The sequence below is a fragment of the Cherax quadricarinatus genome, chromosome 15, assembly GCF_038502225.1.
Source record: "Cherax quadricarinatus isolate ZL_2023a chromosome 15, ASM3850222v1, whole genome shotgun sequence".
Lineage (NCBI taxonomy): Eukaryota > Metazoa > Arthropoda > Malacostraca > Decapoda > Parastacidae > Cherax > Cherax quadricarinatus.
Genome location: NC_091306.1, coordinates 5,515,719 through 5,528,090, shown reverse-complemented (window position 1 = coordinate 5,528,090; position 12,372 = coordinate 5,515,719). Strand labels below are relative to the sequence as shown.

General features: G+C 36.5%; 1 protein-coding gene across 9 annotated transcripts in view; it reads left to right on the top strand.

Annotated features, from left to right (window-relative positions):
- Positions 1 to 10,470, top strand: part of LOC128692027 (uncharacterized) — a 38,762-nt gene extending 28,292 nt beyond the window's left edge. For 8 of the 9 annotated variants that reach the window (XM_070085106.1, XM_070085105.1, XM_070085100.1 and 5 more), the window contains exons 4-7: positions 3,227 to 3,362; positions 6,077 to 6,215; positions 6,808 to 6,913; positions 9,023 to 10,470. In XM_070085106.1, coding sequence (XP_069941207.1) covers positions 3,227 to 3,362; positions 6,077 to 6,215; positions 6,808 to 6,913; positions 9,023 to 9,157 — 516 coding nt within the window. In that variant the 3' untranslated portion in view covers positions 9,158 to 10,470. The remainder of the gene's footprint in view (positions 1 to 3,226; positions 3,363 to 6,076; positions 6,216 to 6,807; positions 6,914 to 9,022) is intronic. The other variant, XM_070085108.1, reaches the window with a different exon arrangement.
- The last annotated feature ends 1,902 nt before the right edge of the window (positions 10,471 to 12,372 follow it).

Here is a 12,372-nt window from a genome sequence, read left to right as displayed (position 1 = left end):
CTATGCATGCTCTCTGCCAATCCCTAGGTACCTTACCCTCTTCCATACATTTATTAAATAATTGCACCAACCACTCCAAAACTATATCCCCACCTGCTTTTAACATTTCTATCTTTATCCCATCAATCCCGGCTGCCTTACCCCCTTTCATTTTACCTACTGCCTCACGAACTTCCTCCACACTCACAACTGGCTCTTCCTCACTCCTGCAAGATGTTATTCCTCCTTGCCCTATACACGAAATCACAGCTTCCCTATCTTCATCAACATTTAACAATTCCTCAAAATATTCCCTCCATCTTCCCAATACCTCTAACTCTCCATTTAATAACTCTCCTCTCCTATTTTTAACTGACAAATCCATTTGTTCTCTAGGCTTCCTTAACTTGTTAATCTCACTCCAAAACTTTTTCTTATTTTCAACAAAATTTGTTGATAACATCTCACCCACTCTCTCATTTGCTCTCTTTTTACATTGCTTCACCACTCTCTTAACCTCTCTCTTTTTCTCCATATACAGTGGACCCCCGGTTAACGAACTTTTTTCATTCCAGTAGTATGTTCAGGTCTACTGACCGAATTTCTTCCCATAAGGAATATTGTGAAGTAGATTAGTCCATTTCAGACTACACGTACTGCACTTACATAAATACACTTACATAATTGGTCGCATTTGGAGGTGATCGTTAAGCTCCACTGTACTCTTCCCTCCTTGCATCACTTCTACTTTGTAAAAACTTCTCATATGCTAACTTTTTCTCCCTTACTACTCTCTTTACATCATCATTCCACCAATCGCTCCTCTTCCCTCCCGCACCCACTTTCCTGTAACCACAAACTTCTGCTGAACACTCTAACACTACATTTTTAAACCTACCCCATACCTCTTCGACCCCATTGCCTATGCTCTCATTTGCCCATCTATCCTCCAATAGCTGTTTATATCTTACCCTAACTGCCTCCTCTTTTAGTTTATAAACCTTCACCTCTCTCTTCCCTGATGCTTCTATTCTCCTTGTATCCCATCTACCCTTTACTCTCAGTGTAGCTACAACTAGAAAGTGATCTGATATATCTGTGGCCCCTCTATAAACATGTACATCCTGAAGTCTACTCAACAGTCTTTTATCTACCAATACATAATCCAACAAACTACTGTCATTTCGCCCTACATCATATCTTGTATACTTATTTATCCTCTTTTTCTTAAAATATGTATTACCTATAACTAAACCCCTTTCTATACAAAGTTCAATCAAAGGGCTCCCATTATCATTTACACCTGGCACCCCAAACTTACCTACCACACCCTCTCTAAAAGTTTCTCCTACTTTAGCATTCAGGTCCCCTACCACAATTACTCTCTCACTTGGTTCAAAGGCTCCTATACATTTACTTAACATCTCCCAAAATCTCTCTCTCTCCTCTACATTCCTCTCTTCTCCAGGTGCATACACGCTTATTATGACCCACTTTTCGCATCCAACCTTTACTTTAATCCACATAATTCTTGAATTTACACATTCATATTCTCTTTTCTCCTTCCATAACTGATCATTTAACATTACTGCTACCCCTTCCTTTGCTCTAACTCTCTCAGATACTCCAGATTTAATCCCATTTATTTCCCCCCACTGAAACTCCCCTACCCCCTTCAGCTTTGTTTCGCTTAGGGCCAGGACATCCAACTTCTTTTCATTCATAACATCAGCAATCATCTGTTTCTTGTCATCCGCACTACATCCACGCACATTTAAGCATCCCAGTTTTATAAAGTTTTTCTTCTTCTCTTTTTTAGTAAATGTCTACAGGAGAAGGGGTTACTAGCCCATTGCTCCCGGCATTTTAGTCGCCTCATACGACACGCATGGCTTACGGAGGAAAGATTCTTTTCCACTTCCCCATGGACAATAGAAGAAATAAAGAAGAACAAGAGCTATTTAGAAAAAGGAGAAAAACCTAGATGTATGTATATATATATGCATGTGTGTGTCTGTGAAGTGTGACCAAAGTGTAAGTAGGAGTAGCAAGATATCCCTGTTATCTAGCATGTTTATGAGACAGAAAAAGAAACCAGCAGTCCTACCATCATGCAAAACAGTTACAGGTTTCTGTTTCACAGTCATCTGGCAGGATGGTAGTACTTCCCTGGGTGGTTGCTGTCTACCAACCTACTACCTATATTATGATATGAAAACACATATTGTAACCTTTGCAAAGAAATAAATATTTTATTTATTTATTTATTTAACTTTAGTTCATGTAATGTATACAGGAGTTACTAGCCCTTTGCTCCCAGCATATAAGTCACCTCTTATGACACGCATGGCTTATAGAGAAAGATTTCTGTTCCCTTTCCCCATGGAGAATTCTAGGTAACTATCTTAGCTTTATTAAAATAGGCAGAAAGCAGCAACTTCACTCTGGCTGTACCCTTCTCCAGAACTTCACTCCATCTGAGATCCTATATACCCAGGATGACTCGAGTATGGAACACATTCGTACAGCATAATGATGTCAACGAGATAAAGTCAGTTGATCAAATGAAAATGCTGGCCCACAGATGGCTCCAACTTCATCCTGTTCCCTACTTGTATGTCTCATAACAATAAAAATGCTTTCAAATGAGCTGATGTAGGTAACAGCTCTTAGCTTGCCAATAAAGTTAGGAATCCTTAACCTGTAAATAGCGTGTCAATAAAGCTATGGATCCTTAACCTTGTCAAACCCTGTGTAAAAAAAAAAAAAAAAAAAAAAATAGTCAAGAGGTAAGATTAGATGTAGCACTGTACAATTTGCATTTAATTATACTACCTAGAGTTATTTCTTGTACATATTTATTACAAAGTACTGTACATGCTGAGCTTCATAATGTTGTACAGCATTTATAATGAATAAAAAAGTTATAAGTCACAAAGACGGTAAAAGAGAGGCTGCATCAGTTAACCAGAAGGGGATTATCGAAGTGCATTAACACCTGTATTACTCTTATTAATTGCTCATTGCACCTTTTAAGATTTTTGCTGTCTTTATTAGGACATTAATGATTCATATTTATTAGTTCATTTGTCCTCTTTTTTTCTTTGTCCGTTTTTTAGACCTTTATTTCACCAATTAAATATATTCCTGATGGTGAAGATTGACTTGTGGAGTGTATTAGAATAAGTTTGCTTGTTCATGTACATGATGATGATAATGGTTAATTTGTGCCCACTGGTACTTCTAGTTCAATCATCACTGGGTTACACCTATGCTGGTGCAGGTTCAGCAGCTGGCCTCAAGAGTAAACCAACTCACTACAGAGGTGGAACACAAACGAAGGCAGTTGGATGAGCTTCTTCCAGACAACAAATCTCCAGCCAGTGTGTGTTTAAAACATGAGTAAATTTTACAGTAGAAATAAATAGCAGACATTAGTTTATAGAAGCATCAAGTAACACAGTTTTGTTTCTCACAGCATTTGGGTTATGCAGATATTGACATGAACTTTCAAAAAACTAGAATACATCATTAGCCATTCTCATTTATTTCTCATGTACTATATCCTAGTTAGTTACAATACTTGGGAGCATTAACCATTAGTGCCATGTTAGTAGTATATAAATCTTTTCTCACTATTAAACTAAAAGTAATATCATATATAGTATTTGTATTCTGAACATAAAAAGTAGCTTAATAGTAAATTAAGAAAATTGTGACATAAAATAAATATTGCAGTGTGAGACATAACTAATAGTATTCTTATGTGTCATGGTGTTTTGAAGAAATTTATTGTGTCATGGTTTTTTGAAGGAATTCGTACTGATGATACATAGTGAACTGCATTGGCCAGGGAGGTATACCATCTTTTAGGAGTGAAGAAGAGAAGGATGCGAGTGTGGGGGAGGTGCGTGAGGCATTACGTAGAATGAAAGGGGGTAAAGCAGCTGGAACTGATGGGATCATGACAGAAATGTTAAAAGTAGAGGGGATATAGTGTTAAAGTGGTTGGTATTTTTGTTTAATAAATATATGAAAAAGGGGAAGGTACCTAGGGATTGGCAGAGAGCATATATAGTTCCTTTATATAAAGGGAAGGGGGACAAAAGAGATTGTAAAAATTATAGAGGAATTAGTGTACTGAGTATACCAGGAAAAGTATATGGTAGGGTTATTATTGAAAGAATTAGAGGCAAGGCAGAATGTAGGATTGCAGATGAGCAAGGAGGTTTTAGAGTGGGTAGGGGATGTGTAGATCAAGTGTTTACATTGAAGCATATATGTGAACAGTATTTAGATAAAGGTAGAGAAGTTTTCATCGCATTTATGGATTTAGAAAAGGCATATGATAGAGTGGATAGGGGAGCAATGTGGCAGATGTTGCAAGTATATGGAATAGGTAGTAAGTTAATAAATGCTGTAAAGAGTTAGGGTGTGTAGAAGAGAGGGAGACTACTTCCTGGTAAAAGTAGGTCTTAGACAGGGATGTGTAATGTCACCATGGTTGTTTAATATATTTATAGATGGGGTTGTAAAAGAAGTAAATGCTAGGGTGTTCAGAAGAGGGGTAGGATTAAATTATGGATTAAATTATGGGGAATCAAATACAAAATGGGAAGTGACACAGTTACATTTTGCTGATGATGCTGTGCTTATGGGAGATTCTAAAGAAAAATTGCAAAGGTTAGTGGACGAGTTTGGGAGTGTGTGTAAAGATAGAAAGTTGAAAGTGAACATAGAAAAGAGTAAGGTGATGAGGGTATCAAATGATTTAGATAAAGAAAAATTGGATATCAAATTGGAGAGAAGGAGTATGGAAGTGAATGCTTTCAGATATTTGGGAATTGACGTGTCAGTGGATGGATTTATGAAGGATGAAGTTAACCAAAGAATTGATGAAGGAAAAAAGGTGAATGGTGTGTTGAAGTATATATGGAGACAAAAAATATTATCTATGGAGGCAAAGGGAATGTATGAAAGTATAGTGGTACCAACACTCTTACATGGGTGTGAAGCTTGGGTTGTAAATGCTGCAGTGAGGAGGCGGTGGAGATGTCCTGTCTAAGGGCAATGTGTGGTGTAAATAATATGCAGAAAATTTGGAGTGTGGAAATTAGAAGGTGTGGAGTTAATAAAAGTATTAGTCAGAGGGCTGAAGAGGGGTTGTTGAGGTGGTTTGGTCGTTTAGAGAGAATGGATCAAGGTAGAATGACATGGAGAGTGTATAAATCTGTAGGTGGAGGAATGCAGGGTAGTGGTCATCCTCGAAAAGATTGGAGGGAGGGGGTAAAGGAGGTTTTGTGGATAAGGGGTTTGGACTTCCAGCAAGCGTGTTAGATAGCAGTGAATGGAGACGAATGATATTTGGGCCCTGACGAGCTGTTGGAGTGTGAACAGAGTAATATTTAGTGAAGGGATTCAGGGAAACCGGTTATTTTTATATAGCCGGACTCAATTCCTGGAAATGGGACGCACAATGCCTGCACTTTAAAGGAGGGGTTTGGGATATTGGCAGTTTGGAGGGATATGTTGTGTATCATTGTACTAATATACGTACTTCTAAACTGTTGTATTCTGAGCACCTCTGCAAAAACAGTGATTATGTATGAGTGAGGTGAAAGTGTTGAATGATGATGAAAGTATTTTCTTTTTTGGGGATTTTTTCTTTCTTTTTGGGTCACACTGCCTAGGTGGGAGATGGCCGATTTGTTAAAAAAAAAAAAGATGAATGACTGAGCCCAACTGACATACTTAGCGGATAACTAAGACCAGCTGACATACATAGCAAATACAAGTAGCTCAGATGTGTTTTTAGTAAGTATTATGTTTAGTTTCAAGGTTTTTATTGTATAGAGCTCTAAATAACCTTTGAATTTCAGTGTTTTGCAAATCCCACAGTTGCCTCCTCCCCTCATCTCTCTATTATAAAGTGACATTTTCTTTTAGAGGTAACTAAAACCAGCTGACATACGTAACATGTGACTAAATAAATATGACGTACATAGAAAGATAAAAATCCTTTACTATAAGGATTCTTTTTTTTTCCCTGAGGTATCTTGCATAAGAGCATTCTTGTGTATGTCATGTATTTTTTCAGAAAGCTCCAAAACCACCAAGAATAAAGACAACCTAATCGAGTCTTCAGCTGAGGTAGTGTTAGTTAATGGAGCCTGGGCAGTGCTACAGGATCATCTTACTCATTATCCACAAATTATGAGTCATCTTACTAAAATGAGGTAGGTCTTAGGTATCATCTTGTGCTGTCATAAGGTTGTGAAATAATGCTAAATAAATGTTAAATAATTCTGTACATACAAACTAATGAAATACAGTTTGTATTTAATTAGAGAAATCATAAGTTTGTATAACTGTCATTTTTTCAATAAGCATAGATCATCATGTCTCTTGCAAGTGCTGACTCACTTAAGTTGTTACAGGCGGGCCCCACTTATACAACAGGTTAGGTTCCAGGCTACTGCTGTAAACTTGGTAACCTGTATACACAATCATACGGCTGGTTTCTTGAAAGAAGAAGAATATTAAGTGAGCATTAGAGCCATGCCTAAAAAATGCATATACAGTACACACATTACTTACCTTAAAATATTTTCATCCTTAGCTTATAGTGAGTGAATATATTTATTGTAGGAAGTCTGAATAAATGAAGAATGCATATAATTGAAAACTACTGCTTTAGCGAAATGTCATGAAGCAAAGTGCTGTAAAGCGGGGCCTGCCTGTACATGCATTATTGATAAGATTTTTTTTTCACTGGCTGTACAAGTGGACAAATCTTACTTAATCTAACTTAGTAATATCATTTCTTAGAACGCAAGCATCCGAGAAAGTTACGAATGTATCGGCACTAAGTAGTGAGAAGAATTTACTTGTTGCATCCAACAAGAGAAATCAAAATAGCAGCAGGACACTGGAGGTAAATTATATGACATGCAGTACTGTACTATACAGATTTTATTTTTAACTGGCAACCCTACTTTTTTATTTTTATTTTTATTTTTTTGTCTCGTTGGCCATGTTCCATCAAGGTTCAGTGTCCCTTCCCAAAAAAAAAAAAACAAAAAAAAAAAACACATTCACCATTATTATTCAATCTTTTGTCTCGCCAAAAGTGTTCTGACATCATAATTCGGGTGACTTTTCAACTTCAGCATCCCCACCCCCCTTTCAGAGTACAAGTATTGCTGTTCCCACTTCCAGGATGCAAGTTTGGCTACCCAGTTTGTCTGAATTTCTTCATAACTCTTACCTTGTTCATACTCCAACAGCTCATCAAGAATTGACAACCACTTGTTTCCATCACTAGTCTAAAATGCACACACAAGTCTGCCAGGTGTTCAAGCCTATAAAATTTTCCTCTACCTCTTCCAACCATTCCTGGGACAATATCTACCACCTTCCTTCCACTCAAGATTTAAACACCCTCTAATGCCATTCTCCTTGTACTCCACCTACCTGTTACTATAGCTACTAATATGTATAATGATCTGATACATCGTTCCTTTCTCCAAAAACAGGCATATCCATTAATTTACCCTTTAACTTTTTTTATGTTAATACAAAGTTGAACATACTGCTCTCATTGCACCCTGTATTGTATCTTGTATATGTTTTTATCCTTTTTTGTTTTTCTCAAAATAATGCTGTACTTATGTATCACCAAACCCCTTTTTATATGTAATTAAATTAGGGACCCTCCAAATGTACCTACTGGACTACACTTTTTATAACAATCTTTTTCATTTTATCACTCAGGTCACCTTCAGCAATTATTCTCACTTGGTTCACAACTCCTTAAGCATTCACTTAATACCGCCCAAAAGTTCTCTCTCCTCTACACACCTCCAGCTGTATAATCCTACGGGTTTAGTGCTTCCCCTTGATTATAATAATAATAATAATACACACCTCCAGTTCATTATTATTATTATAATCAGAAAGAACCTCCAGTTCAAATGTTAATACACCCTATAGCCCACTTCCAACATCTCACCTTTATTCTAATCCATATAATTCTTGAATCTGTACTTGTGTCCCCTCTTTCCTTTCTCAGTTTACAGATAAATTCTGATGTCTCGTAATAGTTTCAGTATTAATAAGTTATGCCAGCTGCAGAATATTTTGAGTTAGTCTTATTTTCCTAATGAAATTTTTTTTAATACACCACAAGTCTCCCACCTAGGTAGGGTTATGGGCGGTACATTGAAAAAAAAAATTGAGTGGAAAAAAGGGTAAGCTCATATACAGCACTCCAAGAGTGATTCAGCAACATCACACCAGTGTTTGTTTCATAGGAGAATATTCTAAGTCACTACCACTTGAATCAACACTCTCCTCCATATACTGTACATACATATATTCCTCTCCACTGTCATTGCCCAAATCACTTGAATCACTATCTAAATCAGGGGCAAAATGCTATTGGCATTTGCTTTGTGTGACAAGACCAGAGGTGGAAGGCATGCCATATCTTGGGTTGAACTATCACTTCCTTCATTCCTGGTCATACCGTCATTACTGTCCCCATGACAACCAGAAAATGATGCTCCATTATCATCATCCTCATTGTCACTGGTGTCAGGATTGAACAGAATTTCCTGGATTTCATTGTGAGAAATGTTGGAGTGCCACTCAGCCATTGTTAGCCTATCTTTCCTGGATGATATTAGCCACAGTGCCAACACATACCTATGCAGCCTGAATTTTTTTTCTGAGGAGGCAGGCATGAGGTAGCTAGTGGCCCAAAGAACACAGCTGAGACCCAAAATGGTGGTGCTTGGCAAATCTGAGGTCTAGAAAAATTGTACTTTCTAGTATGTCACATAGTACTTACATACTAGTATATTGGACACAATTTAAAAGTTAATCTGGAGCACCTGCATAAAGTGGGGGGAAAACTGTACATTACTAATGTTGGTTTTGTTATCATGTATTTTTATGTTTTTGTGATATTATTATACAGCATATATAAATGATGTAATGTTTAATTCTTTATGTAGTAATACATTTACTTTTCATATTCCAGTCAGAAACACAGGCAGAAAGGGAAGAAAGAGAAGCTAAAGAACAGAGGGAACGTAGAGCCAACATTCAAAGGATAACACAAGGAACTGCTATCCCAGCAACACAAACAAAGAAGAAGAAAAAATTAAACATTTGATTGATATGGGGGTTTGCTTCAGTCTTAAAATTTTATGGAAGTAAGATTAACAAATTAAAAATACAAAAATTTTGTGAAGGGTGATAAGTATATGTAAATAAGGCAAAAAATACATTATCTAAGATTGCAATTTAGAAATGGATGACTAAAGATATGATTTGTAATAAGAGAGGAAATAGTTTCCTGTCTAGTCATGGACAGATTGGGTGAATAATTTGTAGGACAACCTCAGAACTGCATTCTCCTATTAACGAGTACAGTACTCAATAAGCCAGTTATTTCTCACTAAAGCAGTGCCAATTCTTTTTAGGATAATAGTCGTCTGGTTTCCTGCTGTCATTTGATTGGAAAAGCTTAAAGTTGACAGAAATTCAGTGCCTGTATCTGAAAAGTGTGTTAAGTATATTGAAAACAACACTTGACAGTACTTTTCATATTCCAGCATCATAGAAAACAAATATCATTATACTCCAGCTTATCATCCACAGAAATATCACTATTGTCATAGACCAAAATATCATTGGTTATCTCCAAACAAACCATGTCTGTCCCCTTCTCCATAGACTTGCTTTTCTTTTTCATACCCTTAAATTAACTTTAACACTTTCTTCACCACTTTAATGCACTTCAGACATTTAACTTGCCTATACCATCTTAGCACACACTCCTTAATCAGAGAAGTTACAGATTTGTGCACTCTACATCTTTTTGTGAAACTTTTATTCATTAATCTTACAAATACATTACTAACTCCTCATAGTTTGATGCAACAAAAGGGTAATACTGCATTATGATGAAATAATCTTGGATAATTTTGAAATGACAAATTATAGGTGAGAGTCACTGTCTTTAAGGCTATAATCATACCATTAAAAAAAATTGATAGTTTAAGTTAAAAAGGACAGTAATAGTAATAGTAGAGTTTCATGGTTTATTGACAATTGTATACATATCACCTTGTGAGCTAATTACACTTCTGGTGGGTAGAATGGTGGGTTACATTGATTTTACAAAGCCATCTGTGATGTTTATACCTGTTTTTAGGGGGGAGGGAATAGCTCAAGTTTGGTAAATGTTTTATTTATAAGGATTAATTTTAGACCAGTCCAGGTACATGTACATTATTATATGAAATATTTGTCCATTAACCTCTAATTTAATAACATTTTATAATGCTTTTCTTGGTTCATAGGGAAATGTTTTTAAGGGTGTTACTATTTTATCTCCATTATCAAAGACACGGGAAATGTCAGAGCTTTTTGCTTGATTTTTAATGTTTCTCGCTCATAAACCCAAATAAAAACTTATCAGTACCCTTGTAATCATTTATGTCCATGTTCTGCAAGGCTAGATAAAATTGAGTTGCATGTCCCTGTTCATTTTTATACACAAAACACTAAGTTTTTTTTAAACAATTCCCAGCACAACGAGCTTGACTAGCAACAAAGAATACATTAGGGAACATATAAGGCTAATGACAACTTGTCATCAGCTTAACAGCATGTTATACTAGCTCCTCATTACCAGTTAAAATAAAAACTCCCATTACTCATGTCCAAACCTTAAACACTTAGGTCTTGTCCCCAATTCACAAAACCACTTGACTGGTAAATAAAGATTATTATTATAATAAAAAAGAAGCACTAAACCACAAGGGCTATACAGCTGGTAAATGAAGAGATGGTCGAGTTTCAAGGAATATAATTTATAGCTGGTGAGAAAGATTTATAGTCTTTGCCACCTGCTGTGAATATGACTGATTTATCACCGGTCAAGTACATGAACATTAATGCTCCAATTAACCTGTGGGTGTGGCCAGTGAAGCACTCTCGATTCAAAGAGGTGGAGCTATCCCTACCCTTATTCGGATCAAACCTAATTACCTCCCATTCAGTAGGCACTATGACCCCGATAGGTTTAGTATTTTACCATGAATATATGTAATAGTTATAGATCTGATATTACCACTTGGGGGTATTTGTATCCCTAAAATGCAGTGCTGTATGACCCTGTGGGTTTAGCAATTAGTTTTTATTATAAGGCCCCCCTCAAGGGATGTTCCTTGACGCTGGTGAGGGGCTCTTGATTTAGGGAATTGGATTTGTGCTCCAGTTCCCTGAACTGAGCCTGAATACCTTCCATTCCCCCCCTCCCCAACATACGCTGTATAATCCTATGGGTTCAGCACTCCCCTGTTATTATAAGAATATGTATCCCTAAAAAAAAAAAAAAAAAAAAAAGTAAATTCTCAGCATATAGTATTGAACATATAATCTTCCTAAAACTAGTTCTGCCTTGGAACCTCTTACAATAGTTGTTCTATTCAAGGCAAATACTTTGATACTTGTGGGCTTAGCGCTTCTTTTTGATTATAATAATAATAATAATTTGATACTTGTGAAGGGCTCTTGATCCAAGGAATTGGAGCTATCTTTCCCTTACACAGATCAAGCCAAATTACCTCTCGAAAACCAGGCTCTATAGTAAGCTTATGGCTCCATTGTACACTTACCCTTCAAGGGGAAATGCCATATCAGTGAAGTGTTCTTGATCCAAGATATTTGAATCACTCTCCCATTGTATCAAACCTGATTATTTTCTATTCTTCAATCCATTCTTACAGGTTGAGCACTTGTCCATGAATATATAGATATTATTATGATAAGTATGGGTATGTGTGGAAGTTTGAGTGTCCGGTACATTACGGTATTATAAAAGTACGTACGTACTGGGAATAAAAAAACAATTATCCCGTAGGCTATACTTGATAAATATAGACAAAAAAAATTCTAATTTTTTTTAGCTAGTTTTCCCATTGGTGACAGGTGCAGGTACTTGTGGTGGCAGGTGCTGTGCTAGTGGTGGCATTGTAGCGTGGGGGTTCTAGCAAATAAAGGTGGTGTAGAAATGCACACAGGTATGGATGTTACACTTGTATTGGCTAGCCACTTAGCCTAGCAAGGGATTGTATGTATAATACACATGGATAGTACAATATACAATACAATACAATACTTTATTTGGACATGATACATAGTTGTACAAACATATACATAGCTATTCAGTAGCAATATTAACGGCTTGGTCGTGTTATATATGGTGTCTCGACATACAATACTACTATATAGGCTGAACAGGCAGGTGGCTCTGGGCTGATTCTATACAATAGCAAACACATACACAACTTAGAACTAATCAAAGAATTGATAATGGGA